The 27,467-nt window shown below is 38.1% G+C and overlaps 1 protein-coding gene across 1 annotated transcript in view; it reads left to right on the top strand.

The window, feature by feature from the left end:
• Nucleotides 1-23,394, top strand: part of LOC131061000 (thymidine kinase a) — a 33,678-nt gene extending 10,284 nt beyond the window's left edge. Inside the window, exons 2-4 of the mRNA XM_057994498.1 lie at nt 12,360-12,504; nt 22,470-22,591; nt 22,862-23,394. Of these exons, the coding sequence (XP_057850481.1) occupies nt 12,360-12,504; nt 22,470-22,591; nt 22,862-23,132 (538 nt within the window). The 3' untranslated portion in view covers nt 23,133-23,394. The remainder of the gene's footprint in view (nt 1-12,359; nt 12,505-22,469; nt 22,592-22,861) is intronic.
• The last annotated feature ends 4,073 nt before the right edge of the window (nt 23,395-27,467 follow it).

Below are 27,467 nucleotides of genomic sequence, written 5' to 3' on the forward strand. Positions count from 1 at the left end.
TTCGCCTTGTCAAGCAGCCTGAACTCACACCTATGGGAGGCAACGTGTGGAACTCCTTTGTGCCTTGTGGAGTCTTCACAACTCATCACACAACAAATTTGGGTCAGGACAAATCCCAAACAGATTCACACCCCTCAATCCTTGGTGCCTCATCATCTACTTTGGGTTAACACATGTTTTGCTAGGCATTGGACTTGGGGCCTAGTTGAGGTCGACATAGATTACTTCTAAGGCTTGGAGCCAGTATTTAATCATTCTCTAAACTTAGTAGAACGTTGCTAGGGCGTTAGGAGATAGGGAATTAGGATCCAAAATTGATTTTTCATAAAAGTTGGTAACAAGCCTATGGCAGCCTGTGAGCCTCCCAATGTGGCTAGTGGGGCCTATTGTAATCTGCATATAAGAGGGCCTGTTGGCATATTTTGTCTAATACATGACTACAACCTATAATAGAAAGAGTTAATCCATCTACTATATAATGCTTTTCAATGTTAGGATTGCCAAGCTTTTGGATAGATTACTATCCATGCTATATAAAAAATTTATCTAGTATCAATTGTTTTGTAGGGATGTCTCCCCAAAACTTAGTTTTCTAAGATGGGAATGTCCTTTGAACTAGAAGACATCACTCATCATCCCTTCATTGCCACCTACCTGTGGAAATATCCTTGGGATGGGTAGAGGACTCAAGAAACCTAAAAAGTGACAATTCTTTTGAATCAAAATTACGCAGGAAATTTTCTTTTCATAGAATGATAAATATTTCTTGTTCTTGTTCATAGCTGTTCAGGGTGGATTGACATTTAAGTTGCCGGTACAGGTATGGATACGGGTATGCCAGTATGACAATTTTTTTTTCCTTGTCTATGATATATCTGGGTATGGTGTGTGTGTGTGTGTGTCTATATATATATATATATATATATGCAAAAAAGTAAAAATTTAAAGAAATATAATTCTAGAACTAAATACATTTGAAAGTATGATACTTCATCATTTATCAATGCCAAATGCCAAATGCCAAAATGGTAGTGATAAAGATAAATATTAAATGCCAATTGATAGTTCAGAATTTCAATATTATGTCATATGCCATATAATATATATCAGCTGACCTTCAAAACGCCAAAATGAGAAAAGAGAGAGTGGAGAGAGCAAAATGATCTTTGTATTGGGCACAATGATGCTTTTAGGGTTTTTGGATGCAAAATAAGAAATGTCTTTTTTGTTACTTTTTGGCACTTAGTGCCTTTGGGGAACAACAAGGACTGAGTAACTTGAATTTTCGTAGTAGTAGGATAAGCATTGGATTGCAATGATTTGATCTGTCCTTCACATTCCTTATTCATCATAACATGCTCATTGAATTTTTGTTTGTTTTCTTGTATGGATACTTGCAGATCTAGGCATGGGTTTTCATAAGATTGAGGGCTACTTGAATTGCATGAGGAAGCATCATAAAAAACAATTATGGGAATTTGATTCAATATAGTTCCTAGGAGTTGAAACAGGTGAAGGAACACTCATTAGATAACTATATCCATACCAATCAGCCATGATTATAGATTTTACAAATTTATATGTTTGCTTACCATGAAAGAGACTACACTTCAAAAATTGGAAAGAAAACATGTGTACCTTTCATAACCAACTGCTATGCTTACCATGAAAGAGACTACACTTCAAAAATTGGAAGGAAAACATGTGTACCTTTCATAACCAACTGCTATAGATTTGAGACGTGTTCTTGAAACAGTAGACAAACTGTAGCAGTAATAAATTGTTCTGGACAGCAGAGTCACCACCTTTTTTGAAAGAGGAAATCCTTGAGGCACTTCAAAACTTCAAGGCAATAAAATATTTTTGAGTTAAGCTCATTAGCAGAGTCTTCAACTCTATTTCAACTTAATTACACTCATCCTAGGCACCATTTATTGGCATAAGTTAATGGGCTGCCAACTCACCCAAACTGGCTTTTTTGTCTAGTGTTGAGGGGGACTTCAAGATAAGGACCAACATGTTATATTCCTGGCAGTGGTGCCAATTTGTTGGCATAAATTGACAGGGCAATCAAACTTACCAAAACAAAATGCACAGCTGCACAAACTATTTTGTTACTGAGGTTTTCAAGATATCTCTAATTGCCTTAGACCTGACAATGGCTACTTGTTGATGGTGTTTTTACGCACTATGCAACCCAGAATAAAATACTAAGTATTCTATCCTCTCTTGAACAAAGACTCCCAAATGCTAAGCTGCGTGAACAAGTGGGATGACTCCAAGGTTCTCGAATGTCAGGTCTTGACGTGCTCTTGGATAGACTCAGTTGTATATGATGTGATATTGCTGGGATCACAAGGTGGACTCATGTTGAATGCTTGAATGCTTTGAATATTGTTGGAACGTGGGATTTAACTTGATTTGGAAAAAAAAGGAAAAAGGATAAGGGTTGAGAGAGATCTAGTCTACTCCTAAGAATGTAAGAGCAATGGACAATCTTTGGTGAAACTCAACTAAGTCTTGCTTCCACATGCAGCACTCTACAAGGCTAGTGCAATCTTCTAGGTATAGCTTTTTTATTTTCAAATCACCACTACAAGCATAGACACCATCAAGTTGATGCATATCAATGAAGAAGCGATAATTGAAGTTAAGCTTTGGCTAAGATGGATCTAGTTGATTATGCAAGGCACTTTACTATCGGCAAGGTGGTAGTGTATGGATGTACAAATTTCACCATTGATCATACATAGTCTTTCATTCAATTAACCAACATGAAAATCAAATTGAGAAGCAGAGACCATGCAAATTGTTGAATCAACATATCATTTTCACCATTTCTTCAATGAAGTTTACATGCTTCTTGCAACAATGTCTTGGCAACAATCTTTGCCTTCTCTTCCTACTCGAACTATTTGCTAGCTGCTTTTTTACTAACTATTATCTATTCACTATTCACTATTCGCTTTTAAAAATGAAGAAGTGGAGCCTTATATAGTGCTCACATTACAATTGAGTGGCTCGGATTGATTCACAATCAATGGCCAAGATCGAAAGATAGAAAATGTAATTAGGGTTTGTTATACCCATTACAAATCATTTAATGCTTGACCAATGATAAAATTACATTTGATGGGACACATGTCCTCCTTTGAAAATTCAACCAATAGCTGGTGATGGTAGGTACATCAAACTTTGTGTCCATGTGGCAGTTATCTCTTTGTTGGATGAGTCAGGTACATTGAATCTGGATGCCTTATCCTGAAATGATTGGATAAATGAGGAATAGGTGCCACCTCAGCTTGTTCGATCTTTGTAACTCCAAGCTCCTGATGTGATGATGACTTTGCTCATGTCGACTTTCTAACTTTGATTAACTCTTGTGAAACTATCTCTTGTCTTTATCACTTGCATTCTTGAGCTTCCTTCTGGCTATACTAACAATGATTCTTGGATTTCCGAAGGAAATTCAAGATTGTGAAAAATTTCCATCCTTGAATGCTTGATGTTGATTCCTTTGCCTTGATGTTGCTTTCCCATTACTTCTCATGATGATTGCTTGCATCAGACCTTGTCATTGCCTTGGACAGATCTCGTTCTTGTCTAGGACGGATCTTGTTGAGAGTTCGTCGTGCTCTGGCCATCCTTAACCTATGAGAGATGTTCAAATTTGCATCTTGATATGATATTCGCTTGTAAAGTGAAATTGATAAACCTAAGATATGCATTTTAACTCTAGATTTTGATGACTCATTGGAATCCTAATATTGCCTAGAACCTTAGATTACATTTCTAACCCTTGACATGAAATATGATCACCTTGCAAATAGTAAATCATTGAGAATGCACAAAGGATGATCAAATTATACCTAAGTTACCGGTTCTTCCCCTTTTGGCCTGGGTTCGGGTTCTGGTTCTTGCCCGGTCCTGGTTCTCCTCGGGTTCTCCTTGGGTTCCACCCGGGTCCTTCCCAGGTGGTCGGGTTCCCTGTGGGTCCTGCGATGCAGGACCCACAGGGAACCCGACCACCTGGGAAGGACCCGGGTGGAACCCAGGTCGAACCTAGGAGGACCCGCATGAACCCAGGCGCGTGGTTTCCAAAAAACAGGGCCACGGGTCAAAAAAACAATAAAAAAAGACTTTTTAAAATATTTTTTTTATAATAAAACTCTAATTCGCCCCTTTATGACTTTTTAAAAAAGACTTGAAACTTGAATATTATCTTTTTTGCAAATTATGAATATAATATTAGACTTTAGTTATTAGTTTACTGATTACATTTGTGATATATGAATATTTATTGGCATTGGCAATTAATAATTATGGATTTATCATTTATCATTTATCATTTATGTATGGAAAGTCACATTGTATGTTTTATTTTTGTATGGATTGTATATATTGAACATATATATATATATATATATATATATATATGTATGGACGAACCCGTACCCGTACCCGTAACCAAGATTTTTTTTTTTGGCCGAATCCGCGAATCCGTACCTAAATCCGAACCCGAACCGGTAACTTAGAATTATACTAAATAAACACCTCTAAAATGAAGATTGATAAATGACAGGGTATACCAACACTTAAATAAGGTCTGATATGACAAAATTAATCTGTCTCAGACCTGCGATCTAATCTAAAATGGGCTGGTAATCGCTATTTAGACAATTGTCTTCCAATGCTGATGTAAAGATGATATTCCTGCTTCCAAAGTTCACTGGATCCTTATATCAAAATTGCCTTATTGACAAAGTAATTCGCTGTGATTGGTGAATGAACAATTGATCCAAATCAAATCGCTAGCTTCGGCACTTACAGGTGGATCATATTACCATGTGAAAACCTTAATTGCTGTGAAACACGATCGCCTGTTGCTCTGATAAAATTGCTGATCGCTAAAGAATAAATTCGCCTCTTATCAAGTGACAAGCTCAACTGATATTTATATAATGAAATCGCTGTCTTGAAATATCAAATTTCGCTGATCAAAATGAGATGAGTTTGCTGTAGCTTAGGATGCCATCAAACATAAACAATCATCTCTGAATGAAGTCGCCAATTGTAGAAATGAATTCGCTGATATTGCACTTAGAGGTTCAATCGTTTCTTAAACTCAAAGGTGATATTGATCAAATGAAATGATCAATATAAAATCGTTTGTCATTCCTCATCAGAGGCCGCTAGATGACTTTCATTTAGTGCATTTAAAATAATGAGGCGAGCTGGCCACATTCATTTAATGTTTGCATAGCTATCACTTTTAGTTTGTAAATGAAAGCACCTCATTCAAAATTGTGGTATCTTGGAAAAACAAATTCATTTTATTTTGCGCCTCACATTAAATGCTTCTCAACCGATTCATTAAGGCAAAATATCATTCATTAAATGTGTTGCAATTGATTTCAATAAAGGACTTCGAGTTTTGCAATTTAAATCATTGAATGAAATAGCCTTGCAACCATTTGTAAATGCAATCCGCATGCATTGAATGCATTGTAATCATCATTTATAGCTTGCATCTAGAACTTAAAAAATTCGAATTAAATGAGAACAACCGGCTATTTCAGATTAAATGGCTTGCATTGATCGAATTAAATTGAAGTCACCAATTTTAAATGCTTTCCTTTCGCCTTGCATTTACCATTTGAAATCATCTTTGAGTTTTAAAAACTCACATTGAATGCACCTCGTACGGACAATTTAGAGGTGTGATGGTTTAGCCTTGAAAGGTGCCATTTAATCATGCCATACACCATGTGAACTTTTCAATGCTATGCCTTGCATGCATATCATCATCTTTGTTCAATGCACCTGCTAAATGAATTGCATCGTTTTGTAGTTCAAGGCAACACCATCTTTCTTCATCAAAGCAAACTTTGCTTACCAGGAGAGATCGCTCCACTCATAGATCATCACAGTCAAAGGACGAAATGTCCTTGGTCAAAGGACAAGGCGTTCTAGCCTAGATCAAGAAGCTTTCTAGCCTAGAACGACTAGCTTCCTAGCCTAGAATGGATAGCTTCCTAGCCTAGAATGGCTTGATCATGCAATTGTATAAATGCTCTAAGTCAAAGGACAAAACGGTTCTAGCCTAGAACAACTGGTGTTCCTAGAATGACAAGCTTGTTTTCATGCCTTAGACAAATTTTGGATTTCATTTCCATTAGAGCGAGCAAAGATGTGAACCATTCACTTCCTAAACCTTGAAAATTGACTGACCTCACTAGAGAGACTTAACTTGATTGGCTCTTGACCAACTACACTTCTTCAAATGAAAGGCAAATAGCTAAAGGACTCAAAAACTAGATTGGAAAGCAGAAAAAAGTGGGGGTCTCCATCTGGAATGGAGCGATGTGTGAAAACGTCACAACACTACTTCATCCCAACAACAACACATTCTATTAGTGCTTAGAGTTGTAGGCTCCCGAATCTCAAATGCCAAGATGTTTTGAGTGCCAAGGGTGTCAAACTTAGAGGAACAAACCTCTAACTTATGATTAAGCAGGGCAACATTGGACCAATTTACTAAGGTGAGTAAGAAGTTCTTTGACTTTAGGCTCGGCTAGACCCAAGGGACTTACCTAGAGGTATCCTAAATTATGTTAAACACAATTGAAAATGGACAAATGGGTAAACTGTGCAGTAGTACTTGGTGTACACCTGACCTGAAAATTTGTCACTAGGTTTGAGGTCTAACCTATTATTATAACCTCTATTAAGCTGATAAGAATACCAATGCATTACAAAAGGATGTGGGTATGCACAACATGACTCTCCAAAGATAAATAGAGTTTTGAATCGTTAAGGATGTTCTTCCAGGTTAAAATATTGAGTTACAAAATGCATATGAACTACTTCCCGTTCCTAATCTATTGGTGAAAGATGTGTTCATTTAGAGTGCATGGTGGATCGTTGTATGTAGGATAGATGCCTATTCATTGGGTTATAGAGTCCAAGAACACCTTAAGGAACAACAACTTGAAATCACAATGGAATATGAGCTACGCATACACATACATCACAAATAATGATATCAAGCAACTGAGCATACTTGTAATCTATCCTAGATTGCAAAAATTCATATGCAATGAAGAAAAGACCATTAAAAAGTTCTCAAGGACTCGAAATGTTGTCTCATTCATCTAATCTTTGAATACAATCATACTATAGAACTTGCAAGAGGAAACCCTAAGCTAGAATTTCTCAAAAAATCCACAAATGGAATTGTGGAGACATTTAGTTGCAAGAATCATTTACAATATTAACCTCCTTGAGATTTACAAACATTTGTTGCCCAAATGGTGATTGGATTTGTAGGAGTTGAAACCTTAGAAGCTCCTTTAGTGTTTAGTCATGTTGAAACTCAAAATGATTGACCCTTTTGGAAAATGAACTAGCATATATCCAATGTTCTATTGGTTACCTTGTTACTTTGGGGAGAAATTGGTAGTCAATGGATATTGTGTGTAAGATAAGCTTAGATCCCATGAAATCTGCAAGATGAACAATTTAGATCAAGAGTGAGGACCATTAGGAGCCGAAATGCAACCATTGTATTCATAAAAAAGCATTTTCTTCATCCTCCATCGCCAAAAATACATGTGAATCTATGCCCTTGAAATGGACAATTGTTTTTTGTGGGAAAATCTGATTTGGGTAGTTGCAGTAACTTATCGATTCATTGATGGTGTCATCAGTTGTGTTGGGAGGTAGGTGAGAGTGAGCAGTGCAAAATGTGAGAGTTTCGAAGTTTTGGGGATTAGGGGTTAGGGATACCTCATGACCCATATCATTGTTGAGGAGTTGGGGATGAGAAGGAATTCATCCCTTTTGGGATGCACATAAGAATAAGTTTAAACTTAGGATCTTGATAATGCAATATAATGTGAGACGTCAAGGATCAAGAGTTCGGAGTATGTCTTATGAGTTGCCCAAATAATGTCATGTTAGAACATGCGATCTTAATGAGATAGTGTAGTGAAAAGTGTCAGGGACTGGAGTTCGAGGATACTTCACACCCTATACCACATTAGACGTATTACCACATTATCGACTTCAAAAAAGTGTATCGAAGCTAAAGTTAGAAGTTGGAGATTAGGGATACCAACGAAAAGGTACTTGAATAAGGGGATGGCCAAAATTGTGACTTTGAAATGTAACTTAATGTGAAGTATCGGGGAGTCGAGGTTTGGATGAAAGGCATGTTGTAAGATGAAGTTTGAAACTTTGACAAAGGTAAGGGAAAAGAGCAGGGAATGGATGAAAGGGATGCCTGGGAGGAAAACTCTGAACTTCTGACAGGGAGGGAAAGGGGATGAATGTGGGAACAAATGAAAGGTATGTGAGGATGGTAAAGTCCAATAACCCAACAGAAATAAAGGAAATGACTGAGTTGGGCCAAAAAGCATTTTGGGAAGGGAATCTCTGAAACTTCGACATAAGCATAGTCCCTAGAAATTTGATTATAGAACTCCCCACAGAGATCTTTTTTGTGATCCTTGCAACCTCCAACACATGATAGCCAAATGGGGGATGACATAGGACAACACTTCAGAAAATTTGACACATGGAGATCCATACAAAGATTTCTTAGATTGGTTATATGGGGGATAGGCAAAATGATGCCTAAATGCATAGAGGAGTTGGGACTCAAGCACAAATAGACATAGTCAAGCTGGGTAACAACACCTCCCTTGCTTGCACATTAAACATATTTGTGATTGCATTCATTAATGAAAAACTTGTAGCTTTCAGTTTTCGGCATGATTCCATTGCGCTCACCTCAATGGTCTACCTGAAAGTCCAAAACCTTGTGGTGTACAAGAAATTGTTGTAGTGATGTTCCCGTGAAATAATTTGATCATCTCAACCCTTTCCTTAAATATGCGTTTCAAGCAATACCCAACCCTTTAACAAGGGTGTGCATTTAACCTCGCAATACTGCCACTCCAGCACTTCAGATAAATGCTGAACTTCCATTGCCAACTTCCACATTAATTAGGTATATTGTTGGTGTCAAATGTTGTTGTAAACTGGTGCAAAACATTTTTCTTGTTAAATTGCCCTCTGGTATATTGTGCCAACAACTTTGAAGGGCATTTGGATTTCAATGCACTCTGAGTTGAACTGTCTGTGCCTATGGTTGGGTTTAGGCGCCCTCAAGTGATTCCTCATTAATTTCATTGACCAATTCAAGATCCTCATTGACACTGAATGAATCCATCTTGATTCTGGTTGGCTACGATAAAAAATAGCACACTTTTAATTTGATGATTTCAATACATCTCATTCTCAGCTTAAAAAACAACAGATTGTGCTTGCAGAAAACAATTAAAAAAATTTGTACACCAAAAGCAATTAAAAAATATTGTTAGGTTTGCAAGTTAATTTTTGTTTTTGAAGGTTTGAAGGCTGAAGGCTGAAGGCTTGAACAAGGAAAAATGAAAGAAAAACCATAAAAACAAAAAGGATTTGTTACAAACATTCTAAAAGGCTGAAAATAGACAATGCAAATAGAATAAATGAAATCATGGTGGGCTAGGAAAAATTGAGATAAATGAGATATATTTTGTGCAGGGAGGCCTTGTGGGGACCCCACAATAGATTAGGGTTTTTGAAGTTTTTGAAGTATTCAATGTGTCTTTTTCATGTCCAATGCTGACTGTGTGGGGTGGATGTCACAGGGATGGCTTGACTCTTCTTAGCATTCCCAACTAAAAGGTGTCCCCAGGGTATGTCCCATTGTAGAGGGGGTGCCTTGGGATGTCCCTAGAAAAAAAGAAAGAAAAGAAATGAAATGACCCGTAGCTGCTGCCCTAAGGTTTCTGGGACCTGAAACTGCTGATCTAGGGTTTTTGGGTGATCTGTCAGTTACTTGTTAGCTGCCTAGGGTTTTAAACAGTTATGTATCTTAACATCAATATGAATTCGCATTCAAAAATTCGTATAATATACTTATAAGTTATAACAGATATGTTGCATCAAGGTTTTTGAGCTGGATGAAATGTTATTTAGTAACATGTGCTAATACATCAATATAAGTCTGGTTTCAGCCCCCCTTCCCAAACAGATTAAATGACAAGCTCAATTTGGCCTGAGGTGTTATATTTGCCAGCACTGATAGTTCAGCTATCATATACAGTAACTGTAGCCTACTCTAACAAAAGGTAATACACCTCATAAAGATTCAGATCTGAAACAAATATATTTAAGCACTGTAATAGTTCTCCTTGCAATTCTGAAAACACACATGCATAAATTTCTCTGGCAAGTTCCATGCTACCGCTGGTATGTCCTTATTGCAGTGATTCAGAATGCAAACTGAATTGGGTACATATAAGATTACCTTCCCTTGCTTGTCTAGCTTTCTGAATGATAGATCTGATTTCTTTAGTTCGCATCGCCCCCGATGGAATTGGTTGGCTAGTCACCTGGATGAGAATGTGCCCTTGAGGTGATGAAGATTTCTCTAAGCAAATGATGTCTCCTTCTAGAATGTCCATGGTATCCTTCAGAAATGTGGGAGCAAGAATAAGACGATTGGTCTTCACCTGTCTGTTGTCTTTCAATGGAATTCTTCTGTTAAAGTAGCACATTAGAAACTGCTGTTTAGCTTGCTGTTGGCACCTCCACAGTTTTGTCTTCACCTAAAAGTTACTTAAATGGAGATGCCAGGAGAGGCGTGGGGTTTTGTCCTCACCTCTGCAAATCAGAATTCAAGGGTTTTTGTCCTTGACTGAATTGCTCAATAATTTAAAGAAGAAGAAAACTTATCCAGAATTGCATACCCCCATAGCGAGAATTGAATCTCCTCTTATGCCTGTCTGAATTTGGTCCCAAGGGCCCAAAAGTGGCACCAGATTTCAAATTATCACTATTATTATAACAATATAATTATTAACAATATAACAATATATAATGGGGACAGAACGCCCCTCTCTCCTTTTCAACACTAAAATAACAATATAATTATTAGTATTGTTATTACTACAATACTAATTATTATATTGTTATTTTAGTGTTGAAAAGGAGAGAGGGGCGTTCTGTCCCCATCCCCTGGACGTCCCCCTTGAAGGAAATGATGGAAAAGTGCAGGGGACTTGTCCCCAGGGAACACTGGAAATACATCATATGCCAACATCATGTAATCAAGTACAATGGCTCCATCATTCTTCTTATACTTCTTGCGGCACTCCCCAGACAGAAAAAAAGACAAGATTTTTTTTAACATGAGCTAAATAATCCCCAATACCATCAAATAGCAAAGTATCAAATTCATATGGGTTGAGATTTATTTTTTAAATCCTCAATTCATTAATTTAAGTGTAAATGTTTTTGAAGTTTTGATTCCTTAAGGTGAAAATGAATCTCAAGGGCTGCATAGGTCAGCAAAGTCCGTGTTTTCTGATCCTCCTAATGGTAGTAGGTACCCTTCTCCTTGACAGAAGGAGCTTTACAATCCGACATGCAATCCACTACAATCCCATGGATCTTTAGGGCAGCTCTCCAAATGATTGCCAAGCTTGATGATTGGTCCCTTACCACAAGGACCCTTGGAATCCTCTCCATCTTCAGAGAAACTGAGACTATAGAACACTGCAATGCTGATAAAAATACTACCATTGTGAAGAGGTCTAAAATTGAATTTCAGCGATTTGAAAATAGGCTCAAACAGAGTTTTTATGACAAAGTTATGGCCATTTGAATTTCAAATACAAAATATAAGTTTTCCTTGACATATAAGTCAAATGTAAAATTGCCACGAAAAACAAAATTTGAAAATTGGCTGTAAATCATTTGAGTGCTCCATGTCATTAGTTGAATTGCTTACTCTCCTGATCCTTGTCTGGCTAACTGTGTGCTAACGGACTACTTTGCTAATGTGTCACTGTCGCTTGTTCTTCTCCAATTTGTTGGAATTGCTGACCAGATAAGTCAAATAAACTGATAAAAATTTCGTCCAATTACACTTGGACATGTTTTGGCCAACTGAACCCTATTTCTGGGAATTTTTTATCTCCCAGGTCAGTTGTACAGAACCATTACAGGTTGCCATGTTCAAGTGTCACAAACAAACCACTAATAGACAAAAACTATTGGCCACAGCACATCTACTGGCTTAAGCATCATCAAAACCTTCATCAGGTTGGGCTGAGCGTTCTAGGATCTGTCATAATATTTAGGCATCCTTATAGGTTTCTCTTTGTAGAATCATTCTATCAGAATTTAAAAAATGTAAACCTTAAAGTATAGCATCCTTCTTCAATAAAGAAAAAAAGTAAAGCATTGTTATAATTTATTGCAAATTTACGGAAATGTAAATATTTTTTTGTTTTTGTCACATGCAGAAATGTGGTGCTTGTGAAATCTAACAAAGATACAAGATATGGTTTGAGCTCTGTTGTGTCACATGATGGTGCAAAAATGCCTTGTTGGGCTGCTGGAGATCTTGCATCCTTCAAAGCCAAATTAGGGGAGGAGGCATATAGGAAGGTGGGTTTTTTGAAGCAATTGTTTCTGGATTTTTGTTTATTATGAATTAGCTAATTTATTCATTATTGTTTTATAAACATGTGGATTGTGGTATCATTTCAAGCAGTTTTTGCTAAATATCCAGATGCCCTTGTTTTGAACATCATAGTTGGACATTGTGATGCTTTGCCTTTTGATGCATTCTTTGGTATGTCTTCTATGAAGGATTTGTAACTTATAAAGTCAAATCACCAGTCGTTGGTAGTTGACTGAATCAGAAACTGGCTTTTTTAGTTGACTGGCTCTGGAATCTGCCAGTTAGTTGAATACTTAAGGAATAGGCCACAGTATTCAGATCGTTAACACAACCTGGTCAAGAATCTGCTAATTGGTTGACTAATACATGAAGAGGCCATAGTACTCAGAATTTAGATCTTTAAAACAAATGCCTAAATTCGAATCCAGATCATTAAAATGGAAGCAAAGGTCAAGGAGATTGTTTCTATCAATAAAGATATTTTAGTGATTTGGAACCTGTATGTGCTTTACCCTCTACTAAAAAACTCTACAGTCTACATATGTATACCTCTTCCAGGCCTCTATTTAAGAAATATGGGCAATACCTGGTCAGTTAGGGCACTGACAAACCTTTTTCCTGGGCACATAGAGTTGATGAAATCAGGATTTAACCTTTCTCAGGAAAGAAACTCATTTTCTTTTAATGGTGGATCTTCCATGTTTGTTTATGGTTGGAGAATTCCTCTGTTTGGCAGTGTTGCATCCATTCTAGGTGGAATGGGCATAGCATGCACTAAGGGTTGCCAGCCGTGGTGTGAGCTCAATGAGCTTCCTTGGTGCACAAGGCTCAAATTTGTGCAGTGGTAAAAGGTGGGTGCAAGTTTTTGCGCCTTTAGCATGATCTGCTCAAAACTATCGAAGAAAGTGCTCTTGACATCTGTCTAATATACTTCTGACTCAAACTCTGGTGCTAGTAGCAATGTGGTGTTCCTCATCCCAAATATATAGTAAACAAAATATTGCAATTATAGAGACATAAAACAAAATTAAGTTTGGGAGCTCTGTATGCTTTAAATGACGAATGGCACATGTTTAGTTGAATTTGATGTTCTTATAATAATACTTGAGAAAGAGTGTAAGGATACTTTTACTTAACAGTGGTGCACATCAACAACACTGTTGGGAACTCATCTTCCTATGCCATTTTCCTACATGGTTCAATTTCACTTGCTTGTGACAATGGGCATTACTCAAGTTTGATAAGAAACAAATATTTGCATGCATCACATCTTGGGTCAATTTTGTTCATATCACTTAATGTGCCAACATGTGCAAGTTTACTCTACATTGGAACTCTTTGTTAATAATACTGTTTGTTGCCAGGGAAAGTAGTATAACCCACAGATGCAGAGGAGGAAAACATACCACAAGCCACTGCCATAGGGTTGCAAAGCTCCTGAGTCCTTGACCGACAAGTCACCTCTAGGAAGAGACATATTTTATAAGGAACGCATCACAATAGGAGGATATATGTATAAAGTAGAATAGAATGTATCAGAAGTAGAGTAAGAAAGAGAATCTATGTAAACGATATATATAATAGGGGATATATAGAAGGAAGACTATATTCAGATGGATATATGATGAATGAAAAATGTAATACAAGATCTATCATTATATTGGAGTTGATCAATGATTATGTATGTTAAGGATTGTCATTCGATCTCTGTTTATGAGTTATCTTGATACCTTGTCTGATTCCACATTATAGATTGATCTCTAATCCCTCTCCTACAATTGAGTCTGGGGTATAAATACAACGCAGAGAGAATACTTGGGGCATAGGACTCCAGTCTGTGATCCCCCACTTTTCTTGCTAACATTGGTTTTGTTGTCGGGATCTTGGTTAGATAGTATAGAGGACATAAGAATTCAAAATTGAAATTTGACTCGGGCAAGGATACTAGCAAGAAAGATAATGTTTTTCTTATAACTTGCAGCACAATCTCCTTGGTGTAGCCTCGTGAGAGGGGGTTAGGCATCCAAGGGATGGCAAATTGAAACAGGGGGATCTCCAAAAGGAATATTTGAAAAGATGTGACTAATCAATGTAGATTCAAAATAACTACGATTGGATGGAATAGATGAGTAATATAACACCAAATCATAAACACCTAAGCAAAAGGAGATAACAAGAAATATAGAGAAATTAGAGAAGTGATTAAGTTGACAAGGAGAACAAACATGACAGGACATGCAGGTAAGGAGACAAAGATATAGTGTTGAAAGACAAAAAGACATTGCAAAAGAATGGAGAATGCAGAGAAGAGAGAGAGTGAGTGCGGTAATGTGGATCCTGTTGAGCGTGCCAATGCGGGTGCTATTGAAAAGAAGAAAGGGAAAATCATTGAAGAAGAAGAATGGAAAACTCTTAAACAAATGACCTCCCGTTTGGAAAATGCCTGAGAAATTTTGATAGATTTAAAGGGGAGCATAGAAAACTATGAAGATAATGGTAGATGATTGTGGAAGCAGTAAGGTTCCAACACTACCACATTTCACCAAAACACCATTGATGGAAGCAGACTTATTAATTATCACAATCAAACTAGATGAAAGATTTATGGATTTCTTGAGAACCTTAGAGAAAGTATTATTTATTAATGAGGATTATTTGGAACAATTGGTTAATAGAAGTATAAGGAAATTAAAAGGAGAGTAGATAGAAGGAATTAAAGTCATGTTTAACTTGGAAAAAGACTTGTCAAACAAACAAAATGCCATTCACAAATAAAAAGGCATCACCAATTATGAAATTTCAATATGAACAGGCACAACCGCTGGACCAAAACCCATCCCCCATGTTATATAAAACTAGGAAAATTTCAATTCCAGATGCATTGCTAGAGGAGAGCAAATATTTGCAAGAGCAGTTTATCACAGATTGTGAAGAGATTCATGGAAAATAATACTTGAGACCAAGTTAGCAAGGGATAAAGGAAGAGAATATAAGCCTACGATAGCATAAGAAGGAAAAGAAAGGGGTAGAACCCTACCACAAAGAAAAAGATTTCAAGTACACCATGGAGCCTTCAATAATCTCCTAGAATTCGGCAAGGATACTATAAAAGTTGCTGAGCACAATTTTATATTAGAATCCTCGTGGCAGAGAAAGGGAAATGATGAAGACAAAACCAAGTTATTTGATTTTGTAATATCTGTAAGAAAGGATGCTTTGGACTGGTATAGAAAAGCGTATCCTAAACACAATGCTTAAGAAGGAATTTTTGATCAACTTTGATACTTTAAAAGTACCATTTGAAAGTGTGAGCAAGATGCAGGGCTTGGTACAGATAAAGGGGGAAACAGCTAAGGAGTATGATAAGAGATTCAAAGAAGTCTTCTGGAAACTAGAGGAACCCTTGATAGAGAAGCAAAAAGTTGAGTGGTTTATCTCTGGACTGGAGCAAGAAATTAGGGCAGCATTAGATGGAATTTTTTTTGATATGTACTTAGATGCAGTAACCTTGGTCTGCCGCATTGAAGCACAACCTTGAAGAAGAGAAGATAAAGAGAAAGAAAATGATGCACTAGAGAAGATGCAATTAGCAATTGAACGATTAACATTTGTGTTAGGAGATAATGGTAAAGGAGGAGACAAACAAGGGTAACTAGAACATCTGGTGTTCATACTACTCAAGAGAAGGCCAAATGAGAATTGACTGTCCTATGGCACAAGGTGAAAAAAGAGTCACTGCTTTAAGAGTATACCTTCAGGTAGTACCACAGAAGCTCTAATCAGTATTTTGTAGATTATGCAGTGAATGGGGTGACCATGAAAGAGATGATTATCCCTTAGTGAGGGTTCCAAATCAGAAATTAAGAAACAAACCGTGAGCCTTGTTGTCTTAAAAATTATGGATACGATAAAGAAACAGATTAGACCATGGGATATGTTAAGGGACTTGCGGATTGCCATGGTCAAATAATAATTTTATACTGCAAAGATGAAAGGAAGGAATGTTAGATAATCTAGCTCTTGTTTCCAAGAGGCCAAAACAAATAAATCACATTCAAAGGGGCATTTCACACATCAAGCTACATTGGTTCTCAAGAATTGGTGATTTAAATCAGAGTTCAAATTCTTAGACTTGACAATAACTTGGCAAGCCCAAAATTTTTAAAAACTCGGGACTTTGGTGAAAACTTGAGGTAAAACCTGTCAATAACTCGACAACTTTATCGAACATTTGGAAATACATAAATTAAAAAAACACACACATATATTGAATTTGTAAAACATATTAACAAGATTTCATGCTTTGGAAGAACATCTTCTTATAGTGAAGGACATTGGACCAGTCTTCGGTAAGGAACTTAAACAATTTCTTGTAGTTTCCGTCCTCTTCCTCATCAGCTCCCAAGATCTCCTACATCAAACACAAGGGGGTGGTGGAACTATGCATAACCCTCAAGCTGAATCGGGAGACACTCCCAAGAACCTAGCTTTGACCTTTTCCAGCTCATTGACAGTGATTTTACATCCAAAACAGGTCCCTTCCAGCTGGGAATTATAGGTCCCTTCTGTTTTAGGTTTGTTCATCTCCTCCTCAACAGGCATCATATCCTTGGTGAGATCAATTGGGCTCTCCGAAATATGGGTGGAACTGTCATCATTCCTAGAGGTTTCCCTCTTTGCCTCCTTGTCCCCCCCTTTGTCAATTTCCATATTTTTCCTTTCCTTCTCATCCTTAGTACCCAGTTCCACCTCATCCTCAGTATCATAGTCCAAAAGGTTCTTTAACTTTCCTTTCTTTGTAGAGCGGGTGCTAGCTTAAAAGATCGTCTAGGGTTATTTTCATTCTTGTTCAAATCTTCCCCAGCTTCCTCCATCTTGTCACTAACCTCTTGGATAGTCAGTTTGGCTTTATTGGTAGTTGGGGTAAGTTTTTTAACTTTTTTTGTAGCTGGTGCTAAAGAGTAGGGCTTTAAGTTTAGGGTCCCTCAGTTCATTTTCAATCCAATCACCAACGGGAATTCGAGAGACCTAGGCCAAGACACAATTTTGGCAGCACTTGGGAATCGGATGCACTTTTTCATGTTGGGGGTAGGGATATCAATAGTGCTGGCCGAGGGCAGAATAGCAAGTCGAGGGACTTCTTGCACAACATTTTGTCTAGGGGGCACAAAGCTGGGTGAAAATGTTAAAGGTGAAAAATCAGACCTTGGTGGAGCGGGGTAGGCTTTATCCCCTGGCTTTTGGCACTCTCAACCACCTCATTCACAGAGCATTCCAAAGAATTGAGCATGAAAGAAGGGAAAGAAATGAGACTATGATTCCTAATGGGGTTAAGCAACGACAAATGGTAAAAATAAAACACTTTAAATCTTCCTTCCAGGGTAAAGTATTTCATTATCATGAGACATACGCGGTTCCATGGTTCTCTCTATCAAAGCCACCATGCAGCTTAACATGACTCTCATTCCCCCTAAAAACCTGGTTGAGGCTATCATTGTCAGAAACTTGACTTGTCTTCTTCCATTTTCAACCTGTAGTTGGCAATCCCATTGCTTGAGCAATGACCTACTCATTCACCTCGAATGAGATTCTGCCCACAGAAACCCTTTTTGTCCGCCCACGAAGTAGTGAGCTGCATGGAGAGGCCCTCATCACAGCCATTGATGCTTTCAATGAATTGTTACACATGACCTTCGTAGCAAATATGCTAGACTGTGGTGTCATTTTTTAACTCATCGTGTTTGCTTGGCATCATTCGAACCCTGTCCCCACCTATTTTGTCAAACTCAACCACTGTAACTAAAAGCCCCACACAAGTTTCTGAATTACCACAAATCGCATTGAAAAGGAAGGCCGACATAAATAACCAGAAAAGAAGGTTGTAATTATTAGTATGCGTGCGAGCTCTGTCCTCCTTACTCCTTGTCCATCTCATAAAAGCCCGCTCGTGTGGACAATACCTTCCTTTACAAGTAATAAATATGGTCTAGATCACCAAATCTTTCTTTTGCTTTCCCAAATTAAAAATGCTTCGAAATTTCACCTTTTTTCGTCCCATCATGATGCCATCTCATCATTCGGGCCTCCTTCAAAATATTTACATGGCCCCTGTTTTCCCAAGTGTGCCATCTCATCTTACTACACGTGGACCCTGTTTTCCCAAGTGTGCCACCTCATCTTACTACACGTGGACCCCTCCATGTAAGTGTACCCTCCCCCTAACCCTAGCTGCCTTCTCAATTGTTTCAAATTCCTCACATCATCATAATTTTCCTACCTTTGTCTTTTTGGGGCGTTATCAATATTACATCTGTTCAACAACAGTAATATGTAGAATAGGGTAATCCATATCCATAGATTTTTAAATCCCATTTCGATTATGATTGACTTTGCTTTCTCCCTCTAGGAGAGTTCTAACATGCGGTGGGATACAATTGATATTTCTCTACCACCCGATTCCTTCAAATCAATACCCAAAGTTGCCATAGCGTCTGCGACCCAATTATCCTCCCTGTAGGAATGGTCAATGATAAACAAATCCAACCCAAGAAGGAGTTTTCTAGCATCCCCTATAATTCCTTCAATAGACCAATTGGTTTTAGTTCGACCTTTAACCGCTTCAACTATCAGTTTTGAATCCCCTTTAATAGCTAAATCCTTAACACCAAGAGAGGGGGCAAATTTAATTCCCCACAATAGGTCCATCCCCTCGGCTTGGTTGTTAGTAACTTAGTATAACCATTCAGGTTGCTAGTGAAGGAAGCCACCAAATCCCTGTTGGTAGATCTAATGCCACCATCCGCAGTAGCCTTATCCTTTCTAGCAACACCATCAAACTTGAGTTTGTACCAGCTTGGGATTGGTGGTTTCCACTTGGTGTTCCTTCTTGCCAATCTTTGAGTTGTCAAACCTAGCATAAGCATTTGGCAATTCCCAATTTTTGGCCATCATATCATCAAAAGGGTTGGGGGGATAGGATGGGCACTTCCAGGTCGTGACCAATAAATTTTCCTTGGGCAATTTATAGAGGATTTTAAATATCCTCAACCAAGTTTTACTCCCCTCTAAAAATTCGCTTGTTTCGTTCTTTCCACAAGCTCCATCCCAAGTTGGTGGGGGGGGGGGGCGGGTATTTGCTTCCAAAGTTGTTTGACCAAAGGGTTATGAGTAGGTCCCCACCATTTAGTGGCAAATTGTTGTAAAGTACCATTCCTGGCCCATTGTTTCAAGTTTCATAAGCACTTTTTGCCATAGCTCATGAGCAGATTTGCAATGGAGAAGAATACGAGGGATAGTCTCTTCATCCTGCTTGCATAGGACACACTTGTTAGGTAATTGGAATCCCCTCTTAATCAGGTTATCTTGTTAAGTTAGGATTTTATTGTGCATTGTCGTCCACCAAAAGAAGTTTATTTTGGGAATCAATTGTGGATTCCATATCTTCCTCTGCCACCCCGAGGATTTTCCATCAATCATTAGCAAATTGTAAGCCAATCTAATTGAAAAAACTCCCTGTGCTCCTTTCTCCAGATGAAATTGTCCTCCCTTGGAAATAGAGGAATTTTGACCTTTCTTAATATCATTTGCAACTTGGTAGCCTTCTGAGTCAGATGAGGTTGGATCTGACGACATTGAGCAAGATCCTTCCAATATTTAGAAGGGGAAATATAATTTGCAACTAGAGTACCAGAAAACCACCTAGCATGATCATAAAGGTACCTGAAGTTCTGATTAGAAGCCAAAGGTATGTCCCCAATCCACACATCCTCCCAGAACCGGGTTAGAAGCCAAAGGCATGTCCCCAAGACAACCCGAGTTTCTAACAATGATAGCCTCAACCAGTTTTTTAGGGGGAATGAGAGTCTTGTTAAGCTGCATGGTGGCTTTGACAGAGAGAAATTACCATTCCCATGGAACTAGGTATGTCTCATGATAATGAAATACTTTACCCTAGAAGGAAGATTTAAAGTGTTTTATTTTTACCATTTGCCATTGCTTAACCACTTTAGGAATCCTAATCTCATTTCCTTCCCTTCTTTCCTGCTCAATGAACTTCTGGCTATGATGAGGGCCTCTCCATGTAGTTCACTACTTCGAGGGCGAACATAAGGGTTTTTGTGGGCAAAATCTCATTCGAAGTGAATGAGGAGGTCATTGCTTAGGTGATGGGGTTGCCAACTACGGGCCAGAAATGGAAGAAGACAAGCTGAGTTTCTGACAATGATAGCCTCAACTAGTTTTTTAGAGGGGAATGAGAGTCTTGTTAAGTTGCATGGTGGCTTTGACAGAGAGAAATTACCGTTCCCATGGAACTGAGAATGTCGAGAAATTACCGTTCCCATGGAACTGAGAATGTCTCATGATAATGAAATACTTTACCCTAGAAGGAAGATTTAAAGTGTTTTATTTTTAGCATTTGCCGTTGCTTAACCACTTTAGGAATCGTAGTCTCATTTCCTTCCCTTCTTTCCTGCTCAATTCTTTGGAATGCACTGTGAATGAGGTGATTGAGAGTGCCAAAAGCCAGGGGAAAAAGCCTATTCTGCTCCACCAAGGTCTGATTTTTCACCTTTACCATTTTCATCTGGCTTTGTGCCCTCCTAGACAAATTGTTGTGCAAGAAGTCCCTTGCCCTGCTATTCTGCCCCTGGCCAGCACTATTGATATCCCTGGCTCTAGCATGATAAAAGAACAAGTACATAAAGTGCCGAGTAGACTTATAGGGTTCATAAGAAGCTTAGGCATTTTATTTTTTTCAAAAATGTCTGCATTTTAAACCGTCTTTGACTGCAAACTTTTTTTGGTCTGTCCTGTAAAAAGGGCACGTTCCCCTTGCAGTAAGGACATCCCTGGGATGTCCCCATTTTTCAAATAGAACCTGGAATGGTAGGGGGATGTGTTCTCTCTGTCCCCAAGGCATTCCTGTTTCTGGAAGTGGCAGAAAACCGGGGGGATGTGTCTCTGGGGATCACTGCTTATTTCAAATATTTTGGTAATCTATTTTATAAGATTGAGTTTTTAGCTTAGTCTGAGTCTGAGTCAAATTTTTGGGCTGCTGAGTTTTAGCCAAGTCTGAGTCTTTGAACTAGTTAACACTTAGAAGAGAAGCGTACTGACCCAAGAGCATCTTAATGACCTTTTTTTATGCAAAACAATGGCTGTCTTCAAATTAAAAAAGTGCAAGGGAAGCAGTTACATGATGCAACTGACTTTGATGACATCAATCTGTATATTGGGTTGCTGAAGATGTGGATGCAATGATCAATAAAAATCTTGAAAAAATGAAGAGCAGAGTGGAAGTGGAAGCAACAGAAGCATTGGGGGATGGTGGGATGACATAATTGGTGATGCATTCATTATTAACTTAAAAGGATAAGTTACCTTCCAGTTTGAGGATGATGACTATGAGGAGGCAGAAGAAGTAAATTTTTGAAACGATTTCTGATAATCAATCATCATACAGTACTATGATTTCTAACAGAAAGTAAACTTATATTTTCTCTAAATTCATTTTTTATGCTTCTTATACTATTAAGTTTATCATAGAATTTATGTGTTTATTTTACTTGCTGAGCTTATAATTTATTTTGGGTGCTGTGTGCAAATATCTGAACAGAGTGCTGTGCAATTAGAATATATTGTCATTTTAGCAATTGTGTGTTTAGTGTGCTTATTTATGGTAAATACACTTGAATGTTTTCAATCTAAGTTAGAGTTGTGTCTTTTGCGTGTATGCTAGATAGTTTGTGAATGTTTAATTGTTGTTTTTGCATGTAAAGCATCTGGCAACACATCTTTATGAAGGGAATAACGAATTTATTCTTCTTGAATTTTTGAATTAAAAATGCTTTTTTGCATTTTAGAAGTTTTCCATTAGCTGATGTTGGCAATGGTTCTTTTGAACAGAAATTTAACATTGTTTCTAATGTTCCTCTACTTTTGCAAACAGTTGGATGTGATTGGCATTGACGAAGCACAGTTCTTCATAGATCTATATAGTTTCTGCCAGGTAGCAGCTGATAGAGATGCCAAGACTCTTATTGTTGCCGGCCTTGATGGGGACTACTTGAGGTAGTGTTGATTAAAATTGAGTTCCTTTTTCTGCTTTTGTTATGAGATCACTAACCCTCCAGGCAGCTTGAAAGAGAATATTAAGAAAAATATCTCAATATTAAGAAAAATATTTCAATATTCTATTATGTTAACATCAATTTTGTGTTTGGAGTGCAAGTAAAGGAGTTACTAATTAGGAAAATTGTGTTTTATATATTTCAATGTTTGTAATGCTGCACGTGGTGTTTTATTAAATCAATTTTCTGGTTGTTCATGTTCTCTTGGCAGGAAGAGCTTTGGATCTGCTCTGGATTTAATACCCTTGGCTGATTCTGTAACTAAACTACAGTCCCGTTGTGAGATGTGCGGCAGGCCTGCATCATTCACGTTACGAAAAACTGGAGAGAGAAAGACTGAGGTTATTGGAGGTGCAGACGTTTACATGCCAGTTTGTCGACAGCATTATGTTAATGGACAGATTGTTGTTGATGCTACACGGACTGTGCTGGAATCTCAGCAGGTTCGATGTGATGTACATATTGTTAAGGCTGTTGGGTAAACATGTGACTATTTATCATATGTACTCCCTTTCCTCAGTCAAATGTTTTATCCTTATAACACAGTTTTGCTGATAATTTAGCAGTAATTTTGATTAGAGCAGGACTTTGTTCATGTAATAGTGAGGCAGTCAAGCTTGGAGTCCTGTCAAGGACGTCTATGACTATATTTTAAAGCCACCCAATAATTGTCACCTCAAGCACATAAATGTGGAAGATCATAGCTTGATAGCTATTGCTTATAATTTGATTCAGTTGATTTCAGTCTGCATTCATGTTGTGAGGTTGGTAAGTACGATAACAAACAAGAAAAGAAAGCTTTGAAATTATTATTGCTTTGCTGTCTAAATGAAAGGTTCATTCCGATCCATTTAGGAACAGGCTCGTTGCAAATCAATGTTAATTGTAATAGGAGATGTACATTTTGTGAAAGCAACACTGAAAATGTCATTGTTCATCAGGACACTGAGTTGAACTCCTAGCTTTTGGAACAAGATCAATCATGGTAGGTAGTCAGTTAGGTGGTTGATACAACTGAATTTAAAGGAAGCTTTGGTCTATGTTTGTTTAATAGAGCTGACAAGAAATCAATATGGATCAGATGAATAACGGAAACCTGCAGATGGGCAAATTTTTGGATAGTGAAATTTAGAATACCAAATTTGCTGACATTGCTCCAAGTGTTACATCCCTCCTTATGACACTGTTAATGCTTTTTACTTGCGTAGGAATTTTGTGATGAGTTAACATTTGATATGGTTTACATCAGTTGGGATGTTTAACTTTAATGATCTAATGTGATTAGTGATTTGTTTTTCAATACATTGAAGATGATTATATGTTATAGGCTAACTACAGTAATGTTTCTAAGATAGTTGCAAGATTAATCACCCCACCCTCCTGGAATAGAAGGAGAGCATCACTAGAGAGAGGACTATAGACATAAGAATAGACAAGAGTTGTCGTCTGGGTTGTCACACGCATAGGTTTGTCTTGTGGTTGTGTAAGGTTTGTTTCATCTTACCTCGCTGTGGTAAGTCATGAAGACTTAAGTCGACCCTAGTATATAAACATAGGCCTAAGCAGCAATCAAATTTCACCCTCGTCTAGATCTTTGCTTTTGGTCAAGTTTTGGTTGTCAATACTAATGACATTTAATATCTCATGAATATGTATACATACAGATGTATAGCTACATACGATGTAAATACGTGTGTGTCTATGCACACTTAGGTACAAGAAAGTGAGGGGTGAAGAAGTTGCACACTTCTCAACTTGAATGTCAAGTATAATATCAAGATGAGTTTACATCTTTCTTATCTATTCCTATCATGGAAATCAATGGGAATTGCCAAGTTTAGTATGAGAGTACGCATGACTAGAGGGACCATGACAACCTTGTTTGGTTAAGTTGAAAACTATAGAATGTCTGAAGTACCCAAGTCGAGCAAGGGTGGGTGAGTAGATGATTGCACTTCATGTAAGTGTACATCATAAAAACTTTTGGCCAAGGTGGTGCAAAAGGTCTACTTGCATCCAATCAGTTCATCGTGTCTAGATATAGTCTAATCTTTGGGTTGTGCATAGTTAGTAGGGGTCTGTAATTGTGTGACCAACTAGAATTGTGTAGGAGAGACATTGTCTAATCTTTGGGTTATGCATAGTTAGTAGAGGTTTGTAATTATGTGACCATCTAGAATTGTGTAGGATATAACACCAGACTCAGATGGCAACCTTGACCATCTCCCGTGTCTGTACTCTCATGAAGGGTAGGGCCACTTACAGTAGGAAGGTTTGCGGGGGATTGCTAGGTCTATGGTTGGATGTAAAGCGCTCATGTGATGCTCTCCCTCATGCAGATTCATGTTGAGACTTGTGATATATTTCAGATAGTCCAGAAAAATGGTAAGACTTTAAAAACAATCTCTCTCTCTCTCTCTCTCTCTCTCTCTCTCTCTCTCTCTCTCAATTGAAAATTTGAAGTTGTTAAGAGGAATGAACATGTTATGTTAATAATGAAACATGTCATAGCATTTCAAATTATTCTTACAAGTTTCTTTGTACATTGTTAATACATGAACAAAGTTAATATCAATGCAAAAAAAAATCATATACAAATTTTCCAGCTTTTATATTAATTTGTAATTAAATCTAGTTACTTTTCTTTGTTAGAAGAAATGAGTATGTTTTTTATTAGTAAAGCAACGTTGACTAGGGCGTTGACTCTTAACATAGTAAAAAACTAACAATAGACAACAAGCAACATCAAAAGATATGATGTTGGCAAAAAGAACAACAGCCCAAAGGCAATTAGAAACAAACACAGTCAAATAGGCAAGGAAACCTATCCAATCGGAGAACAAAAAAGACTCCACTCAAGGGGGGGCAAAGAGCCACCCAAACCCCAACGAGGGGGGGTTTGGGGCATGGGAGAAGACTTCCCCTTCCACCTGCGAGCAACCACAGTCCTGGTGATGTTGTCATTAGGTCCATCAAAAGAGAGATCAACCCAAAGGGACCCCGTAGGGTTACAATCAGTGGTGTCAACAAAGTGCTGCAACGAAACAACAAGAGGTTGTTGTAGAGCAACAACAAGCTGTGACGAAACAACAACACCAGGAGCATATCCAACAGCAGGGGATCATGGCTACAGAACAAGAGAAGCAGAAGTGGGGACCTCGAGATGAGGCCACAAAAGGAGCGACAGGAGCATCAGTAGTCGTGAGGGGCACGACATTGACATCATCCTCATGAGAGGAGCCAACAGACGCAGAGTCAAGAGCATTGACTATTAAGTGATCAGCAATAGCATTCTTTCACCAGGTAAAAACACCTTTGTGGCATGAAATAGAGTAGTCTGAAGCAAGATGACCCATAGAAAAGCATCTCCTGCAACAGAAGGGGAGGCCTTCAAAATCTAGCAGTTGTGACCAAGGCCTATCCCCCACCATAAGAACCACATCTCCCGGGAGAGGAGAGGAGATGTCAATGTCCACAAGAATGCGGGCAAAGGTAGTGTGGTCCATTGAGGACGTAGCTTCATCGACCTTCAGGAAATGGCCAATAGAGTTACCAATAGCCTCATAACAAGAGTTCTCCCAAAAATGAAGAGGGAGATTGATGAGCCGGACCCAAACTTGATGCACATTAAGTGGTTCAGTGAGAGGGTTAAAGGAAATTGTACAAGGCTTAATAGAGAGGGAGTGCACTCCCCAAGCCCACAGCATGCCCAAAACCAAATCCCGATCAGTGGAAGATGTGAAGGAAGTGGCAAAAAAGCCTTTAGCATAGGAGAAAAGCTCAATATTGTGAGCAACCAAAGGCTGCCAAGAGTCACTTACCCAACGATGAAGCTTTGGTAGAGAAGGCCAGAGCCCACAGAATCTGCACACCAGGACACAACATTGGTAGAACCCAATGTTGTCCATGACATCCTGTCCACAAACCACCACAGGGGAGGATTTAGCACAGGGAAGAGGACGAACCCCCTTCGAGGGTTGGGCGGAAGATCTGGCCACACGAGCAAAGCTACGCTTGCTAGTAGGTTTGGGCAAATAACCAATAGCATCAGTAGCAGTCGGCAAAGTCGCATCCCTAGAAGCCAGAGAGCTGACGACAACAAGACCCACAACCGCAGAACTGGGGGGAGTGGATGTTGCACCGGGCAAATCCTCATGGGTAACATGGGGAGCTGCAACAACAACCACCCAAGGAGCATCAGACCAAGCATCATCATCATCATTGAATAGACCGTTAATCATAGGAGTAGAAGCCCCCACTAGGTGATTCTACTATATTTTACACTAGGTGATTTCTACCAAGAAACGAGTATGTTACACTAGGTGATTCCACTATATTTTTTAATGTTCTAATATTGTAAACTATACTTTTGTCCCCAGATTTTACAATTAACTTTGAGACTTGTTGGGTTGTTTGAAGCATAGCTGCGAAAATAGGGAAATAATCATTCAAAATTGCAAATTTTTGGGACCTTGGACCATTTCCCAAAATTTTCATTGCTAAAATTACCATTTTTCAATAAAATTAGATGGAACAATATTCTCTAGTGATTTCTATGTAATAGATTGTGGATTTTACTCTATTAAATTGTGAAAAAATTACATATTCCCAACATTCTTGCTTCCTATGCAATTTTTCATTTATTTATTTTTTTCTTGTTTGAAAACCTTACCTTGACCTTATCTTTTTCACAAATTTTTGGCTAGTTTGTAATTAACAAAATTTAATTATTCAAAAATCCTTAATCTTGGCTAGTTTCAAATATTTTCATTTAATTTGTTGATTTATTTGTGAGATTATGTTTGCTACTGTGGTTT

The sequence above is a fragment of the Cryptomeria japonica genome, chromosome 9 (genome assembly GCF_030272615.1).
Source record: "Cryptomeria japonica chromosome 9, Sugi_1.0, whole genome shotgun sequence".
Classification (NCBI taxonomy): Eukaryota; Viridiplantae; Streptophyta; class Pinopsida; order Cupressales; family Cupressaceae; genus Cryptomeria; species Cryptomeria japonica.